The sequence below is a fragment of the Nyctereutes procyonoides genome, unplaced genomic scaffold, assembly GCF_905146905.1.
Source record: "Nyctereutes procyonoides isolate TBG_1078 unplaced genomic scaffold, NYPRO_anot_genome, whole genome shotgun sequence".
Classification (NCBI taxonomy): Eukaryota; Metazoa; Chordata; class Mammalia; order Carnivora; family Canidae; genus Nyctereutes; species Nyctereutes procyonoides.
The window spans coordinates 3,501,481-3,521,452 of record NW_026575118.1 but is presented as its reverse complement, the minus strand read 5'-3'; the positions used below and the strand labels follow the sequence as shown (position 1 = coordinate 3,521,452).

At 34.7% G+C, this 19,972-nt stretch overlaps 1 protein-coding gene across 4 annotated transcripts in view; it reads right to left on the bottom strand.

Annotated features, from left to right (window-relative positions):
- The window catches only part of EXOC6 (exocyst complex component 6), a 205,465-nt gene that overhangs the window by 61,954 nt on the left and 123,539 nt on the right, over positions 1–19,972 (bottom strand). For all 4 annotated transcript variants that reach the window (XM_055334426.1, XM_055334428.1, XM_055334429.1 and 1 more), the window contains exon 18: positions 15,801–15,980. In XM_055334426.1, the coding sequence (XP_055190401.1) occupies positions 15,801–15,980 (180 nt within the window). The remainder of the gene's footprint in view (positions 1–15,800; positions 15,981–19,972) is intronic.

Here is a 19,972-nt window from a genome sequence, read left to right as displayed (position 1 = left end):
CACATCGGGCTCCCTGCATGGAGCCTGCTTCTCTCTCTGCCTGTGTCTCAACCTCTCTCTCTCTGTGTCTCTCATGAATGAATAAATAAAATCTTAAAAAAAAAAAAAGGAATAATGCCTGTCAGCTTCCACACAACATAAACTAGCTTCCTCTTCTTGTCAGTCTGGGCAAAAGTGCAAGCAGCTTTCACCATTTTATCTCGATTTCTGATATTCTCAATTGCTTGGAAGCAGAGGCATTTCTTTAAAACCTTGACTTCTTCTAGACTTTGCTTTGCTTGTCTTTGCATTCTCTTTCCACCTATTAAAGGTAAAACAAATTGGAAGATAGCATGGACCTGCCATAATATCAACAGTGATACAGAAAGCTAAAAATCTGGATATTACATGTCATTTAAGGCCATGTTCAAAAGATTAAAAAAAAAAATTAAAAGGCCACCAAAATTTGATGAGCCCAGTGGTTGGAATAAGGAAGTTTTGAGTGAAAGAGAAATTGCCATATATTGTAGTTGTCCTAAAATTTTCCCAGGTTGGGGAAATTTTTTTTCTTGACTTTAAGATAATTGTGTTCTATTTAATCTGTATGCGCATGTGTGTCCCCATGTCTCCGGGAGCACGTTTTATGTTAATCTCATATCCTTATGATTGGGAATTTTTAGGAGAAAAGCCTGAAAGGGGAGAATGTGAATTTATACTTCACTGCAGAGATTACGGTTTACTGATGTGGTAACCACCTCTTGTGGGGTTAAAGCTACTTTAGGTAGGGACAGAAAGAGTATGAGAGGAATATAGAAGTCTAAAAGAGGTATTTTGGAGAATGTTGAAGGTGTTTAGAGTTGGGTGTATTTCGATAGACCTATGAATGTTTTTGGCATAATCTCAAAAATCTATCTTCAAGATAGTGTTAAAATTGTTATTAAAACTCACTGAAGGAATTCATCTTGATATTTAAACCTTTATAACTCATCCATTCTGTATTGGGAATGAGACACTTCAGTGTTACATATGTCAGTGTTAAGAGTGTTCCACTTCCACTTGAGGAATGGGATTTTTAAGAGTAAGGGAGAGGTATCAAGTGGAGGGAGGATATAGATTTTAAAAAGACAAAACCTATACAAAGTGGGAGGGAGTGATCAAGGTAAGTTATCTAATTACCTTTTTTTTCTAGAGACAATCTTGCAAATGACATTCAGCAATACTCAGAGTAAAGAGTAAGTCCTTACAGATATCTACAGTAGGGCTTTGCCAACTGCTCTCTTCTTGTTTCCAAAGAACTGACAGAGGTTTTGATCTCAGTGCTACATTTAACATACCAATTTTCATAAGTAAAAGATCTAAAAGAACATGACAGCTTTCCTACAATGCCTAAAGTCTCCTGAATGAAAGAAAAGGAAGGGATTAAAATGTTGCTCATTTTCTGAATTCATTCCCTATATTTCATATTTGTCTGAACATGTTCCTTTGGTGGGATTTCCCAAAGTTCAATCTCCTTCCCTTCATATATAGCACCTTACATATAAGTATATATCAGCATGGTGGTCTGATGAATTTTGTTATCTCTGACCTGCTAACATACTGTAAATATAAATGCACCCAGGCTGTTCTATCTCTCCCATCAGCTCTATCTTCACCCTTTTTCCTTTCCTGGTAGGCTCCATACAGAGAAGAAAAAAAGAAAAACAGGCTCTTTGGCATCACTGGATAGAGGCTTAGACAGGAAACTTCCAACTCCATCTGTGCTACCATCTCCTATCTTTCTCTTTAGAGGATCTGACTTCCTTTTTTGCTGCCTTTGTTTGCTCATAAAACATAATTCAAACTCAATCTCTTAACCACATATTTTAGTCCCTAAATAGGAAAAAACATACCAAAAAAGAAGGAAGAATAGTAAATTTAAGTTAAAATTAATTAACTTATTAATTAAATTAAATTTAAATTAATTTATTTTAATTTATCTAAATATGTAAATATCCCATTTCAACTGTTGTCCATTTAACTTTGGGGAAAAATTATCTTCTATATTTTTCTTTCCATTGTGGGATATAGGTTTAAAGGGAAGATACTATTTGCATTCCTAGATACCATTTACCATTCCTATCTGCAAAAATTCAGTTAACTTTCTTAACATGAATTCTCTGTTGCCACCTGGTAGTAAAACTGCCAGACACTGCATTTTCATTTGTTTTTAGTACTGATTCTTCCTGTTCAGAATGGTACCTTGCTCATAAAGCCATCACCAATGATACAGTCTGTTTCACTGATAGCTGTTAAAGAGTAAAGTTACAGAATCTTTTTAAGTGTGCATATGTATATATCTGTATACATATACATACATTTAGTCTATGGACTGATAATAATCCATTCTAATTATTTTCATTTATATCTCCCTGATCTGTTACTTACTGGTCAGGTCTTAGAGTTCTCTGCTAATCCATAAGCTTTTTACTAAATCTCTCACGTGTTTCCTTCTAAACTAAAAGCCTTTTATCACTACTACTTCTTCCAATTATGCCCTGAATCAAAATGCTGTTTCCTACAACCTTTGACAGCAGGAAATATTTAAGTGTGCTATGCTATACACACATACACACACACACACACACACAGAATACAATACAACTTAATGCAATTAAATCTCTCACCATGATGCTGGCTAGCATCAATTTAATAAATACTTGAAAGGATTAAAGTTATAAAATTCAACTATGTTCATTTTCAACTAAAAAGTGAGATTCTTTTTTTTTTTTCAATTAACTTGCAGTAGTGACAATCACTTAACTTTTATTACATTAACAAAAAGCTTAAGAAAAAACATAAGAGGGCCAGGCTGGCTCATTTGGTGGAGCATGTTAACTCCTGATCTCAGGGTCATGAGTTCAGATCCCATGTTGGGTGTAAAGCTTACTTAAAAAACTACAAATAAAAAAAATAAAAAGCCTAAGAAAAAATACAAATTCTATTTCTAAGAGTGGGCTGTTTTCAGTTTTTCATTTATATTCTCTCTCAAAGTTCTTTAATTATCTCCAGTGCACTAATGTACCATTACTGGTTTGTACTTTTTAAAAATATTTTATTTATTTATTCATGAGACACACACACAGAGAGAGGGAGGCAGAGACACAGGCAGAGAGAGAAGCAGGCTCATGCAGGCAGCCTGACATGGGACTCAATCCCAGTCTCCAGGATCAGGCCCTGGGCTGAAGGTGGCACTAAACCGCTGAGCCACCCAGGCTGCCCTGGTTTGTACTTAATTGAATTAATTTTTTATAAAGTATGGAAAAGGATATCAAAAATGTCATTAGACATTTATCATTAGTTCATTTATCACCAAAGAACTATCTCAAATAAGTAATTTTTTCAAAACACTGAATATTTAAGTGCCAAACATTTTAAAATTTCTCATGCCAATTATTATAAACCTGATCCTCAAATCTATCGCTGCCTTCTTAAATAGAGGACAAGAGACAATCTGAGTGGCTTTTTTGGACAGAATCAGTATCACTTCTGAACATGACTTCTGTATTTTGAACATGTGTATGATTTATCTGCTGGAAACCTGTAAGCAAGCTTTCGAAGTACTTAACACAAATGAAGAAAAGGCTGAAGTGAAAGCCTGAGGATCTGTCTCTTCAGTGTTTTTAGTGCTGGGAATTCACAAACATTATTTTGGTACTATCTCAGGTCTTTTATTTTGTTTAAATCACTACTCAATTTATAGGTGTGAAAAGAGTTGTAATTTGAATTATTATGTTATTCTTTCACGGAGATGTGCAAGGAAAGAGTAAACAGACAAATATTTTTAATCAGTACTGACACCACCTGTACTAAATAAATTTCATACAGACATTTTCCAAATTTTTTCCTGTGAATAAGACTATAAACTTTCTCTTCAAAACTAGAAAGTATTCTATACTTCACAAATAAATTTGATTCAAAAATTCTGATTCTTGAAGTATATTTTTTACACTCAATGCATACAAGAAAATGATTTTTATAACAGTCGATTTCTTTACTATTTCATTCTTGTTAACTTAAAAAATACTTATCAAGCACTTCTTCTGTGTAAAACATTGTTTAGGTGCTACAGAAGATACAATGAGTGGATAATAGTTCCTGACATAAAGGGATTAAATTCTAATAGTGGAAAGAAGGCAAGTCTTCAAACAGCTAGAGTAATATGACAAAATATAAACAGTAACGTAAAAGTGGGACAAAGTATCCACATACGGTTAAGTGGAATTAGCAAATGCTTTGGGAAGAGCGTTAGTATTACAGATGCTTTGGGGAGTGAGTCAGCATTTTTACAGTTATAAATGAAGCCAAGGTAGAAAATGAAAGATCCAGGACACAATGAATTTTCTACTTTGAATACCCATGTTGAGCAATGGTCAGGAAATACGCTGACATAACTTCTTTTCATTAGCCTGTAAAATTTCTACTTTAGATAAGCAAGAGACTCTGAAGCTTTTCAACAGGGAAATATGATTAGATTGTGCTCTAGAAAGAATAATCTGGCACTGGTATGTATGATGAACTGAAGTGAGGAGAGACTACTGGCAGACACTAATTAGAAAACAATTATAATAAACAAAATCTGAATTTCAATAATAGGAATAGGAACAGAAATGTTAGAAACATTTAGATTCCAAAAGCTAGTTGAGATTTTTTTTTTAAGGTAACCGTTTTTAATATCTGCACACTCAGAAAATACTTATGAGTTTTTATTTTGGCCATTAAGAGCTCACAATTGGAGGTGGAATGAAGCAATAAACACAGTAAAATGCAAAATATGATGAAGTAATGAAAAAATATAAAAACTAAGGCAATTCAGGAGAGCAGTACTGGGTTTGGAGTGAAAAAGAAAAATCTGCACTAGGTCATGAATCATACTTGGTTACATACCAAGGTAGATTTCTACAAGTGGAGTTTGGGAAAGGTCTGTAGAGAAAAGGCACTCAGGAAAAGCATAAATAGTCTTATAAGTAATAATAATAACTAATATTTTTGAGTGTTTATTATATGCCAGGCACTTTTATAAATATTTTATGTATACTACCTCATTTAACCTTCACAAAAGTCTATAGGGCATGTACTCTTATTGATCTCATTTTACAGATGAGGAAAATATCTGCAAATTGTGCCCTGTCATGCATGAGGTGACCAGAGAGGCTTCCCAAAGCACTGCACTCACCACAGATGCACCATAATACTAACTTTCGCAATCAAGTGCCAGAGAATCCCCCTGACTGCTTCACCAAAATAAATACTGTTTGTTGCCTTCAAATGCGGTTTTCCACACAACTACAATCATATGAAAAATACTACCCAAATAATTAGGATTTACTATTAATACCTAAGGAGAGAAAAATAAGCCTGCAGGAAGTTCACTATTATCTAATTCACATGCTAGCTTTGGCTTGTATTTACTTACCGTCATGGCTGCATGATCACTGCTGTTAGTCTGAGAAGGAAGTCAGCCAGGCAATCAAATAAAAAAGGAAAATGTATTCCAATAGCAGTAGAAGCAGTGTTTAAAAGTAGCAAAATACACTACAGAACAAGCAAGCTGGCTCTGTGTTTGCTATAATTTAAAGGCAGTAATTTATTACATAAATGTGATCATTTTATTTTGAAGATTTGTATGTGAATTTTTACATCAATACCAATCAGGTAAATCCTCCTCCAAACTTGTTTACCTAATCAAGTAGTTAGTATTAAAATACCAAGAACTTTACCAGTTTTAATTTTTTTTACTGTTTAATTTTTAAAAATTATCTAATTTACTTCTAAAATTCTGATAATAAACTATATAATATTTAAGCATTATTTTTTTAAGAAAAAGATATTTACCCTGAAACATGGATTTAACCTTATTATATTAGGTCAATGAAATTCAAAATCTATTTATTAGTGGCAGCCCAACATCCGATATAGCCTACATTGAAGGTGACCCACTGTGTGGGAAGCTGTCCTCTTCACCAAACACCCAATGAGTTAAACACACACACAAACAGTAATAGAGGAATAGCCAGCTCGATCATCCTAATTAACCCTAGTAAGCAGTGGGCTGGCAACTGTGTTAGCCAGACAATTCACCTTTCTGGAAGACTGGACTAGACTCCAGATAATCTCTAAGTCCTTTCTAGATTTAACTTCCAATAAAAGTCAATAAAAGTCTGGCAACAACATTTAACATGAATGCCATGTAAGTCATAGGACTTGGTATGCTTTCATCATAGTTCACATCATATCAATTTTATGACTTATAGGCAAAAAATCAGATCAATGTGATTCATTACCATTATATATATTTAAAATTAATATCCAAATAGGAAAACCAATTTGTAAGCATATATATACAATATACGGTTATGTTTTCACTTGATAAGCACTAAAGGATATTCAATGCTGCCTGTATTATGATTTTAAAACTACAATCTGTATTTTTTATAGAATTCCTTCTGGTGTCACATGAAAGAGAGGGTGATTAAAACCTCTGATTGTACAGTTGACTATTAAAATTCTCCTTTACAATTTTCAGTCAAGTAAAAGGACATGTAAACCCATATATCTAACTCAGAAGAAAGTTTGAACCAAAGAATAAAGAACATAAAAGGGTAGGGCTTAAAGAGAAAATAAGGTGCCAGAATAAATAAATCTATGTTAGGTTGGGACTTTACAAGTGTATGAAATAATGATACTCAGAAACATAGTATTATATATAAGGACCTTAGAGATGACGTAATCCAATCATTTTACTTCAAAGAGAAGGAAGTAGGTTGTTCAGAATCAAGATGGTAGACTAAGTTAATATCTTTGCTTCCCATCTGCCCTGAGATAGAAGTGAAATAAAAAGCACAGAATTGCAAAAAAGGAATAAGTTTAAGAGTGGAGAAAATGAAAATGCTTGGGGAATTCATAAAGAGATTATTTCTGGAAGACAAAAAGTAGATGAAACAAAGAAGAGAAAGATACTGCCCATTATTTGCTAACAGGGAACTACAGTGGACCTGAGAGTCAGCTGTGTATGACAGGTCCAGAGATGAGATGTGTGAGAGAGGACAGAAATGAGAAATGAGATGGAAAAATAAGGAAGGTAATTAATGATTTCTCGAACTATGCCAATGATCCCTTACCTACAGAGCAGAGGCAATTTACATAATGAAAGAACATTTAGAGGAGAGCTGAGGCTTCTGGCGATAGGTGGAAGGGATGAGGAAGAGAGGGGAAAAAGGGCTCTGCTCATTCTGGCATGGAGTGATAATAATGGAAAGAGAGGCAGAGAAGGCTACATAATTTATGAAGCTCAGTACAAAAGGTAAATGTGGGGCCCTTTGTTGAAAAATTATTAAGAATTGCAAGAAAACAACAGTTGAGCACCAAATCACATGCAGGAGCCTTCTAAACTCTAGATCCCCTGCAACTGCATAGGTCCCACATACATGAAGTTGGCCCTGAAGAGATGAGGCCACAATCTCATGGTTAGCTCCATACCTGCTCACTCCAAGGTAAAGAATCCTAGGCAAAATGATCCTTAATCTTTAAAAAATTCCCAGCCAATTCCTACTCAGGGGAATTGAGTAGGTCAGTTGACCAAGAAAAGGGTATGTACACAGTAGCAAAGTAAACTCATATCAGCTCTCTGTGCCTTCTTTATTAAAAGAGAATAACCAAAATAAAGAACAAAAAAATCTATTCAAGGGTAATACAGATAATTTAAGAAACTGAAAATACCCATCAAAAACACCCCACAAAATCCTCTAATACTCATGAAGATTTGAAAGATAATATATTCATTTTTTTAAAGAACAGTACTTTGTGACAAAGGAACACTTAAAAACAGAAGTGGTTCCTTAAAAAATTTAAATTAACAAAATATTTTATAGAAGCATTGAAAAATAAAATTGGGAAAGTCTCCTAAAACACAGAACAAAAAAGATAAAAGATAAAAAGAATCAATCTGGGAAACCAAACATCTAACTAAATGAGTCCAGAAAAGAGAAGATAAGAATTGGAGGGAACAAATTTATCTAAAAAATAATAGATTACAATCTTCCTACACTGAAAAAGGAAACACAGTTTTTGTAGGAGGGCTGCTAAGTAAAGAGATAAGTGACTAAAATAAAAGCCCACATTTCCACACATCCCCATGACATTTCAGAATATTAAGAATGAAAAAACAGATCCTAAAACCTGAATGCCAAAAGACAATGGAGAAATGCCATGAAAAATATCAGGGAAAAAGCTAGTCAAACTAGAATTATATAGAAAAAACAGATCCTAAAACCTGAATGCCAACAGACAATGGAGAAATGCCATGAAAAATATCAGGGAAAAAGCTAGTCAAACTAGAATTATATAACCAGCTAAACTACCAAGCATGAGGACAGAAGACACTGCAATATGCAAGGATTTAAATAGGAGGAAGTTATAAGGCAGTTTAGTAAAACCAATCAGTGAAGAAATAAAAACATGCAGAATCCAGGACACAGTTCCCTACCCAAAGAGCAGAGAAAGAAAACACCAGGTTAATAGCTACACACCAATTCCAGCAATTCCAGACAGCAACTGGTACAATTAAGATTAGAGACAAAGGCTTCTGTAGTTATCAAAAGATAGTAGATGAAGAACTAATAAAGCAAAGGGTTGGGAAGCTCATATCTTTGTCTCACATAGAATTAAGACACGGACTAAAGTAGAAGGAACAAGAAAGTAGGAGTATAAATACTTAGGCATGCCTATCTTTCATAGCAGAGAATCACTAGATAGTCTGTATCTTTTAAGATAACCACCAGAAGAAATAAAAACATACAGTAAAAAATGGCAGTCTGGGAAAGTGGGACTGGGTATGAGGAAAGAGTGAGGAAGGAGCTACTTTCCATCCCAAACTATTCTGGACTATTTGACTTATTTCTATGTAGATGTATTAACTGGAATAAAAATAAAAACATCCTTTATTTTAGGCTCTATGAAACGATACAGATATTAATAAATTGACCCAGAGGTTAAACGATTTATCTATTTTCACAGCACTAATTAGAAGAATCTGGCCCAGACCCCAGTCTTAAAATTTTCAATACAGTGCTGCATCTTCAGAAAAAAATTTTTAAGAAGAGAATATATATATATTTTTAAGTGAGTTCTACACCCATGTGGGACTTGAACCTAAGACCTCAAGATCAAGACTCATATGCTCTACACACTGAGCCAGCCAGGTGCCCCAAGGAGAGAATGACTTTTAAAGTTACATTGTATCTGTTCCTGACCAAATTATCTTCATTTATTATTGCGTATATTTGTTTCTCACTTCAAGCATAATATGTTTCAAAATTATATTTGGAAATAAAAAATGCAAATTAAGAAGTTAGTGTCACCAGATACAAAAGCATAAAGAATTTACAAAGGATACTAAATTAGGCCATCAACAAAACACTTATGGCTGAAAGCAAAAAATTAAGCCCAGGGAAAAATCCTTCAAAGTAAACACCCAGGGATCCCTGGGTGGCGCAGCGGTTTAGCACCTGCCTTTGGCCCAGGGCGTGATCCTGGAGACCCAGGATTGAATCCCACGTCGGGCTCCCGGTGCATGGAGCCTGCTTCTCCCTCTGCCTATGTCTCTCTGCCTCTCTCCCTCTCTCTCTCTGTGACTATCATAAATAAATAAAAAAAATAAAAATAAAAAAAAAAGTAAACACCCAAACAAGAAAAAAACCTTAAAAGGGAACTAGATGGGGAAGTAGATACAGAATTTAAAGATCAGATAACTTCCCTGTCTTCAAAGTAGTTCCTACTATAATTTTATTATTGAACACATACTCTGATTTATTTCTTGTTAATCAGAAGTAAACCATTTTTCTTTGGCAATGTGGTTTTAAAATATACACTGTATTTAATGCTATGCTAGTAGATGCTTAACAATTCTCTGGGGAAAAAAGCCTTCATTTGTAAGATTTGCTGATCTCCTCAGTCTATATCTACTCCTACCTATGGCTACTAATGTGAATGTCACTGAATGCACAGTTGGGAAGAAATGTACAGAACAGGCTCCCATAATAATTCCCACCACTACTTTTTTAAAAAAGATTTTATTTATTCATGAGAGATACACACACACACACACAGAGGCAGAGACACAGGCAGAGAGAGAAGCAGGCTCCATGCAGGGAGCCCGGATGTGGGACTTGATCCCAGGACTCCAGGATCACGCCCTGGGCCAAAGGCAGGCACTGAACCACTGAGCCACCCAGGTGTCCCTCCCATCACTATTTTAAAGCCAATTCTCTCAGTAGTAAGGCATCTCTAATCTTAGGGAAAAAGATATGGGAGAAATGATTCTATTAATAGATAGTCTTTGATTTTTTTAAAAAAGATTTTATTTATTTAAGAGAGGAAGGGGGGAGAAGCAGACTCCCCACTGAGCAGGGAGCCCAACACAGGGCTTGATCCAATCCTATGTCCCCGAGATCATGACCTGAGCCAAAGTCAGTTGCTTAACTGACTGAACCACCCAAGCGCCGGCACCCCAATAGATATTCTTTTAATAAACAGCTTTCCAGGCATCTATTCATAATAAAGATACCAAAGATACATTCATTATTCTTTAAAGTCATGTCTAATTTTTTACTATTCATCACAAGATTTCTATTAATGCAGAAAACCAAAAGGTAAGCATATTTGAAAGCAAAGGAAAATGTTATCTTTCTTAGAAGAAAAGTTGATGCTTACAGTTCAAACAGAAACAAGATTAGTTTATTTAACAACTCAAGCGTAATAGCAAATATAAGCAAAGAAAATTACATTATGGCTAAAGATAAAATAGAGTTCTGAGAAAGGAAGAAATATGTGCAACTGAATCATGAATGCATATCCTCTATTGACTTCTGTAAAAAATAACCATTTGTTAGTATAGAATTTGGGTAAATTGGGTCCCCTTTGCCAATCACATATGAAGAAATCAAAGAGTCATTATTACCATTTATACATATCCTTTAGTGGTTATAAATCAACAAAATATCTTTATTGAAACAAACACATGACTATTAGCATTTATGAAGAAAGGAAATGTTCATTGTTCTTTCTAGGAGCAGACCAATGCTGAGTCTTTTTTTTTTTTTAAGATTTTATTTATTTATTCATGACAGACACAGAGAGAGAGAGAGGCAGAGACACAGGCAGAGGGAGAAGCAGGCTCCATGCAGGGAGCCTGACATGGGACCCGATCCGGGGTCTCCAGGATCACACCCTGGGATGAAGTTGGCGCTAAACTGCTGGGCCACCAGGGCTGCCCCAATGCTGAGTCTTTAAGCAGTACATTCACAGAGTTAGAGTTCCACTTAGCAGTCGTCATGAAAAATAACTAGGTATGTTTAAGCTGCTCAACAACTTTTTCTATTTACATACGTACAAGTGGTGAATGAATATTTAATACCTTTTAAAATTCCTTTCATTTAAAATTTTCTAGCTAATACAAAATCTTATTTTTAAAAAAATGAAACTTACTTATAAATTAGACTTAAATTAAGTCTCATAATTGTGTAAAAGGAAATGACTTGCCAATATGAAAGAAAATACATGTCAAAATGTTAACAGTGGTTATCCTTTGACAAGTTAATAGGTAATTTTTATTTCTTCTATACTTAGCTGTATTTTCTATTGTCAGGAAAAAGAATACTAGAAACAAGAAGGGCTACTTATACATATGAAATAGTAAAAACTGCTGATTCCACGAATATTAATTTAGGGATGAAATAATATTTACTTCATATACTAAACAGACTTCACTGGTATCTGTTAGCTATTATAAGCAGTATATTCAAGTTATAAGTATTCACATAAATATGCTTTCTAAAGTGAATATCTTTCACAATTAAAGGTTTTAATGGCTACATAATGTAAAAGTATAGAGCTCAGAGCTAAATAGTATCAAGCTAAAATGTAGGCATATATACAAGAAAAAAAAGTAAAGCATATTAAAAATGAAACTAATACTACAAAAGACCTTAAAACAGTAACAGAGGGAAGAAAGGAGAAGAAAATACAAAATTAACATCTATTATTAATACTTACTTTATGCCAAGCACCCTGACAAGCAATATCTTTAGACACTATTTCAATTCATCCTATAATAGTCTTATAGGAAAATGGATTATGCCTATTTTGCAAAAGGTAAAAGGTTCAGAGGTTAAACAACTTGCCAGGATCCCATGGTTAGTAAATCACAAATCTAAAATTCAAGCATAAGTTGTTCTAATTCTAGATCCCATCCTATGCTCTCCTCACTTCAGCAACCTGGTCCACAAGAACAATAAAAGATAAATGGGTTTGCTTTAACTGAGTCAGAAAAAGGCAAGTTCCCTTGAGGCAGATAATATATTTAACAGGGCAGCTTAACATTTTGGGTAATGGAGTAATACCAGTCATTACTGCAAATACTGCCTATTTAGCTTGCTGTTGCTTTCTATGGTCAGTGGAGAGCCTCGCCTCTATGCTAGAGCAAGGGGAAATGCAGATGAATAAATATTTTAATATAGAAGCATATTAAATTACTTTTTCATCTGCTACATAAACTTGCACTGACTAAAACAGAGCAAGTAAAGAGAAACAGGTGAGGGAAGTAATATACCAACTCTCTCACTCATCCCACGCTACAAATAAGAAGTACCTACAGTGAATATTATTGCTGGTCTTCCAAATTCTACAGCTTCCTATTGCTACCACAATGTAGTTACAAAGTGAAAATAACAAAGTTCTTTTCCTGGTCTCCCATCAAAATCGTTATTATCCATTAACTTCTATTGTTCTCATACCTTGTGAGCAGACAACAAAATTCTATTGGTTGGATTATGACTTTTTGGGAACCAATGCAACCTGTACCAGGCAATGTGGTCAGCAAATTACCTGTGATTGAGAAAATACTCTTCTGGAACAGTGGCAGGGAGTGACAAAAACTAAATATGCAATGAAGCTAAGAATGGAGCTTTTAAACTAAGTGTTCTGTTTTAGTTACTTTCTAGGGTTGGGGGTATCAAAGTTTTATCCCACAGACTCAACTTCTGTGCCCAATTATTTACACTAATGGCCAATACTTGCACTATTCAAAAGAGTAGTCCTTGGTCTCAGAGATCCCACTGACTCTAACTCACTGCACTGACCTTGAACAATGTCAAAACTAGGAGAGACAGGGAACATGGCCACTACTTAACTCTTCGTGTCTGTAAGTGGGATAGCTATTTTTGCTTAAGCTGACTTGAAACTAAATGTGATAAATAATCTTCTGAAGCTTCTTTGAGAATTAAAGGAGTCTAGAAGCCCCTTCCTCCATCTGGGTCCCAGGGTAACCTGTAACTAAGGAATTATTTTTATTTTATTTAAAGCATTCAAATAGGGGCAACTGGGTGACTTTGTCAGTTAAGTAATCAACTCTTGATTTTGGCTCAGGTCAGGACCTCAGGGTCATGAGATCGAGAACCCCCAAGTTGGGATTCTCCCTCCCCCTTTCCCTCTTGCCCCCTCAACCACCAAAAGACAACAATAGCAAAAAAAAATTAAAATAAAAATGGTAGCTTATATAACATATACTGCTTAGAAAAATAATTTGTTTAATAATACTGCCTCTGTTCTTTACTCAAAAGAAAACAATATATTTGAACATATAATTTTAGTGTTTCAGAAAATTAATATACTAAGCCATAATATAATTATCAACACTAGTTAAAACTTACTACAGTCAATAATTTAATATTTTTGCTTGGGAATTATGTTTCTAGTTTATTTCTTGAATAAGAATATACTGTTGTTAAGTCCATTTCTCTTTTCTTAGCTGTGAACTATAATTTTCTATTTATTTAATCATGCCCTATATTTTATTATTGCATTTGTTGCTCTGCATTGTATAAAAGCTTATTTCCCTTACGGAAAAAGTTTTCTTAGATGACATTAAAATCCAAAATGGCATATAAAGAATCACGTAAAACTATACAAAATACCATAATAGATTACATGAATGATCTAGTTAGGCCAGGAGTCTGTTTCCCTCAGTGTTACTACATTACACCTTAAGAGAAAGCAGGATTTCTCTCCAGATGTTAGCTTCCTGAAGTAAGGTATTTGCCCCAACCATTTCTAACATATAAACTCTCTTAATTCTACCTAACTTATGCACAAAATTCCTACCTTTCACATTGTGTCAAGCTGTGAAACAGATATTGCAACATAAAAATAGGATGTGTGTATATATGTGTGCACACACGTGTATTCTTGTAGTTTGCTTTTGGCTGGGGATGTATACTGACAAAATGAATTCAAATTAATTCAACAATTATTTAATCCATACTATATGAGGAACACTTATTTATTTTTAAAGATTTATTTATTCATGAGAGACACACAGAGAGAGGCAGAGGCAGAAGAAGGCTCCCCACAGGGAGCCATATGCAGGACCCAATCCCAGGACCCGGGGACCCTGGGATCATGACCTGAGGTGAAGGCAGACGCTCAACTGCTGAGCTACTCAGGTGCCTAAGGAACATTTTCTTTAGAAATTAGTTGAAACAAGAATTAAACATATATACAGGTTCCCTTTTCAACAGAAGGACAGCAGTTAGGAATATAATATAATCCCTGGAAAAGCTTCTAAAAGTTCTTTGGCACACATACACTATTAAAATCTCTTTAGGAAATTCTTCTATTTGTTTTTTAGCAACACCTGCCTTCAACTATTCTCAATTGCCCTTTGGAGCAACTCATGACGGAGACAGTCAAAAAATGAGGAGAATAACTTTTTTTTTCCATTTTAAACAAGAGAGATGGTTGGAGGTAGTCGGGTAGGCTTGAGATTAAATATTTTTGTGTTCAGCTACATCTTTTTTTCTTTTCTTTCTATATTTTATTATTTCAAACTAGGTTTGTTTTTTTTTCCCTTATGTTCAGCTAATCATATTATGAGATAAAAAGGTCAACAAATGTTTTTCCTATTTTATTTGTACAAAACTGCACCACTCATGTTTTAATAGTAGTTTTATTATTTCTGAATATACCTAATGAAAGTATGTTCATCCCAACATAATCTCTTTGGCCTTTGCATTCCTCCTCTGAAGAATCCACTGTTGTTCTAGCCTATTCATGCCCAAATGCCCCTGCTATTTATAAACGTTTCATCAATAGATTATTTAAAATATAGATGCACATATGACTATATATCAGGATAAAACAATGTTCCAGTTTTTCTTTTAATCTCTGGCCTAAAAATATTGAATAATTTCTTTGCCTTTCTACTGGAAAAGCCATTGATTATATGGACTTTTATGAGAATTGCACCTGTTTCAATTTAAGTCTACACTGAATTTCAGGGTTTTGCTTTGGTTTTGGTAGAAAAAGAGTTCTAGTTATTCCAATTAAAATTAAAATAAATTGGGCAGCCCCAGTGGTGCAGTGGTTTAGCGCCGCCTACAGTACAGGGTGTGATCCTGGAGACCCCAGATCGAGTCCCACGTCAGGCTCCTGCATGGAGCCTGCTTCTCCCTCTGCCTGTGTCTCTGCCTCTCACTCACTCACTCTCTCTCTGTGTCTCTCATGAATAAATAAATAAATAAATAAATAATAAAAAAATAAAATTAAAATAAATTAAAACTTGAAACAACTGGCAAGTTAGAAGTCCTCACAAATGGATCTATAATAATGGAAAGAAAATATTCAAGCTAGGAAGTTGGTTTGAACAAGTAAACCTCAAAGTAAGATTAAATTCTAAAATATACTTTAGTAAGAAAAATTACAATACAATTTTTAAAAATTTGTATACTTACAGGCAAATGAGTAAACACTTGAAAGATGCTTCTTAAAAAATTAATAAGATCCATTAAATAACCACTAGCTCTTCCATCTGGTTCAGACATTGTCCAGTCATAATCAGCAAGCTGAACAAATTCGTCAATTTTTTGATTAAGTTTGGTATATATTTCTCCTTCTGCTGCATGTCGGGCATCCTGATAAAGAACAAAATAATACAAATTAGAAACAATTATAGAAGAAAATAATTTTAAAAAGCTTTCTCAAAATACTAAAATTAATTTTATATTTTTCCTTGGTCTATTATTTTAGTCATTTATTTGAAGTCCATGAAAAATGTTGGGTTTTTGGCTGATAGTAGTCTATTTGACTGACATCACTTTTTCCCCCAACCTCATTATCACCTTTCCATTTTTGTCTGGTAGGATAATTTATGAGTTATTAATTCTGAATTGTTCTCACAGCTTTCAGAAGACCCTGAGAAGAAACAGAAGTGAAAAAACAAGTTGTCAAGAACACAGAAGACCACCCCATCCACTGACTGAGAAAAATAAAGTTGGACTGTCACAAAAGAAATGGAATAGTTGCTGGTGTTTTAAGCTGAAGAGTAAAAGAAGAAAAGAAAAAAAAAAAGAAAGAGATAGTTAACTTCTCAGGGGAGGAAACAGGAAAGGATGGGAGTGATGCAAAAACAGCAGAGCAAAGATCTCCAAACATTCTCTCCTCCATAAAACCAACAATAAAACTAGCAAAAACTGTCAAAATCAACTTTTCCAGAACTCTGGAAATTAATTCAAAACTTGCAATATTCTAAACAGTGTTCTTTCAAGAAAAACAGCTATATCTTGGTAAGAAAATGAGCTTTGCAGTTTCAGTGCACCCTTATTTCCATTCTTCTTCCCCTGATCCAGCTCTGTAGTATCCTTGAAAATCAACATCCCACAACTGTGGTAAAAACTAGTAGCCTGACAGTCATCAAAGGGGACAGAATGGGGTTGGAGCTCCTTCAAAACCACATATCCAGATAATTATCATTATTTCAACTATCTGATGGTTCCCTGAAGGCCTCACATATAGAGATGTCTTTATTTGATTTAAATTGGGGTTTGTCTAGTGCAAAAAGTCTTCTCGGGAGACATTTGTTGAAAATAATTAAAGGCAAATGTTTAACATTACATATGCCTGAGGCAGTATATAACAGGGCACACAACTGACTGACTAAAAAGCTTGAAAGGAAAAACTGGGCTATGAGATATCCATGGATGACTTTAAAGGCTCTGACATATTCCTGGGATTCTATAAGGCTACATACATGCATAGGGCTGTGCATAACCTCAGAAAAGACCTGAGAAGGTTCTAAGCTCTCACCTATGACTGACCTTGAAGCTCTGTACAAGCAGGAAGTGAAGGCTAAAGCAGAGTTGTCAAATGCCTGAGTGTTTAAGGTATATGCCAATACACACATATAGTTCTTCAGCAAAGACTGGGAACTTATCAGTTCCAGGTTTTTAAGGAAATCTGCATCCAATCATTAGCTGGCCACTAAGCTAACCAAGCAGGGACTTTAGTGGTCATAGAGGAAAAAGTATACAGACTTTATAGAATTAATTCAGAAAAGTCACAACCAATCAACCAACCAACCACCAGGAAAAAACAATAAACCTTGGGAAGAGAGGAGAATCTGATTTCCAGAATTACCACAATATATTATCTAAATGTACTATTTTCAACAAAATTTATAAGTCATACAAAGTAATAAGAAAGTATGACTCATACACAGGAAAAAAGCAATCAACAGAAACTCTTACTAAGGAGGCTCAGTCACTGGACTTATAAGACAAAGACTTTATTTTTTTTAAGTTTTATTTATTCATTTTTTTCTTTCCTTTTTTTTTTTTTTAAGAGAAAGAGAGAATGTACATAAACCAGGGAAGGGGCAGAGTGAGAGGGGAAGCAGACTCCCTGCTGAGCGGGGAGCCTAACACAGGGCTCAACTCACAATCCTGAGATCTTGACTTGAGCTGAAACCAAGAGTCAGACATTTAACCAACTATGCCACCCAGGTGCCCCAAGACAAAGACTTTAAATCAGCTATTTAAAATATGTCCAAAGAACTACAGGAAACCATGTCTCAGGAACTAAAGGAAAATACAGCAAGGCCTCAAAAAGAGAATATAAATAAAAAGACTTTTTTTTTTTTTTTTAGTAGAAATGCTACAGTTGAGGGAAGCCTGGGTAGCTCAGTCAGTTAAGTGTCTGCTTGGGCTAAGGTCATGATCCCAGAGTCCTGGGATTGAGCCCTACATCAGGCTCCCCTTTCAGCAGGGAGTCTGCTTCTCATTCTGCCCCTCCCCCTGCTCATTCTCTCTCTCTTGCTTTCTCTCTCTCTCACATAAATAAAATCTTAAAAAAAAAATTCTACAGTTGAAAAGTACAATATAAATGAAATGAAAAAATTATTACAAGGGTTCAATGGATTTGAACACACAGAAGAAAAATTTTTGATCAACAATATAAAAAAACTAGACCTAACAGACATCTATAGCATATCCCACTCAAAAACAGCAGTGCATGCATTATTTTCCAAGTGAACATGGGATGCCATCCAGAAGAGGGCAAATGTATGGCCATAAAACAAGCCTTAAAAGGACTGAAATCATTCAAAGTATGTACTCCCAAGTACAACAGAATGAAATTAGAAATTAGTAACAGTAGCACATTTGGGAAATTAACAAATAGTAGAAATTAAACAATAGACTCCATTAAATAATCAATGGGTCAAAGAATTAATCATGATCCAAATCAGAAAATATTTTGAGAAATAAGAAAAAGAAAAACAAAACATAACAAATAAATTAAAAAATACCAAAATTTATGGATGCAATGAAAGCCATACTTAGAGAAAATGCTACAGTATGCATGCCTATATTATAAAAGAAAAAAGATCTCAAATCAATAACCTAAACTTTCACCTTAAGAAACTAGAAAAAGAAGAAATGGTAGTTGTGAGTTCTCACTCAAACAACAGTACTCTGATAGAATGGCATCAGGGGAACTGCAAACTAGGCACTGTGCCTTTGCAACCAAGACAAAAGATCCCCGTGACCAGGTTTTCTTTTAAAGGCTCACATAAACTTATGGAGCATCTTAAAAGTTAAAACTGGAATGATCTCTGCCTTCCTCTCGGGTTTTGTTTTGTTTTGTTTCAGAGGGAGGGGCTACACAAGCCCCCAGAATACTCTGTACAAACACCTTAGGGAAGATGAACAACTCTCACCCTGAACAGTAAAACATGAGAACTAAATTTAATTTGATTTGGGGATAGGCTGGGGATGGCAATGTAATATTTCTGACAAAACTAATAGCCGTGTAGATTTTTGACTAAGAAGAGACTTCAGTATCACTAACCATTAGTAGTCACATATTCTATTTAGATACAGTTTAATACAATATACAATTTATATCATGTCTATGAATAAGATCACTATAAAGACACTGAGATGAGTAAGTTCCCACTCTCAAGGATCTCACAATCCAGGGAAAGATACAATATTGTTGCCACCCCACCCCACAGCCTTATCCATAGTTTCACTTTCTGCAGTTTCAGTTAACTGCAGTCAACCAGGGTCCAGAAGCAGAAGATCCTCCTGACATATCACGAAATGGTCAACAGCAGCCTAATGCTACACCACAATGCCAACATCATTTACCTTACTCCCTCTCATCACATCAGCATTTTATCATCTCACATCATCACGAAAAGAAGGGGGAGTACAGCACAATAAGTTATTTTGAGAAAGACCACATTCACCTAACTTTTATTGTAGTACACTGTTATAATTGTTCTATTATTAGGTATTGTTAATCTTTTACTGTGTCTAACTTTGAAACTTTATCACAGCCATGTGTATATTGAAGGAAACAATATATATATAGGGTTTGGTACTATCCAAGGTTTCAAGCATCCACTGGGGATGGATTGGACATATCCTTATATATACTAATATACATAAGAATATAAAGGGGGACCTGTGTAACAAAATATGACTAGTGCTATAGCAGAGGTTTAACAAAGTATCCTGAGTAAACAAAGGAGGAAATAATTACTACTTATTTGATAAAAAGCTTGATGGAGAGGATGTCATTTGAGTTGTAACTTTAAAAATATAATCAGGAACCCTTTCTAGGT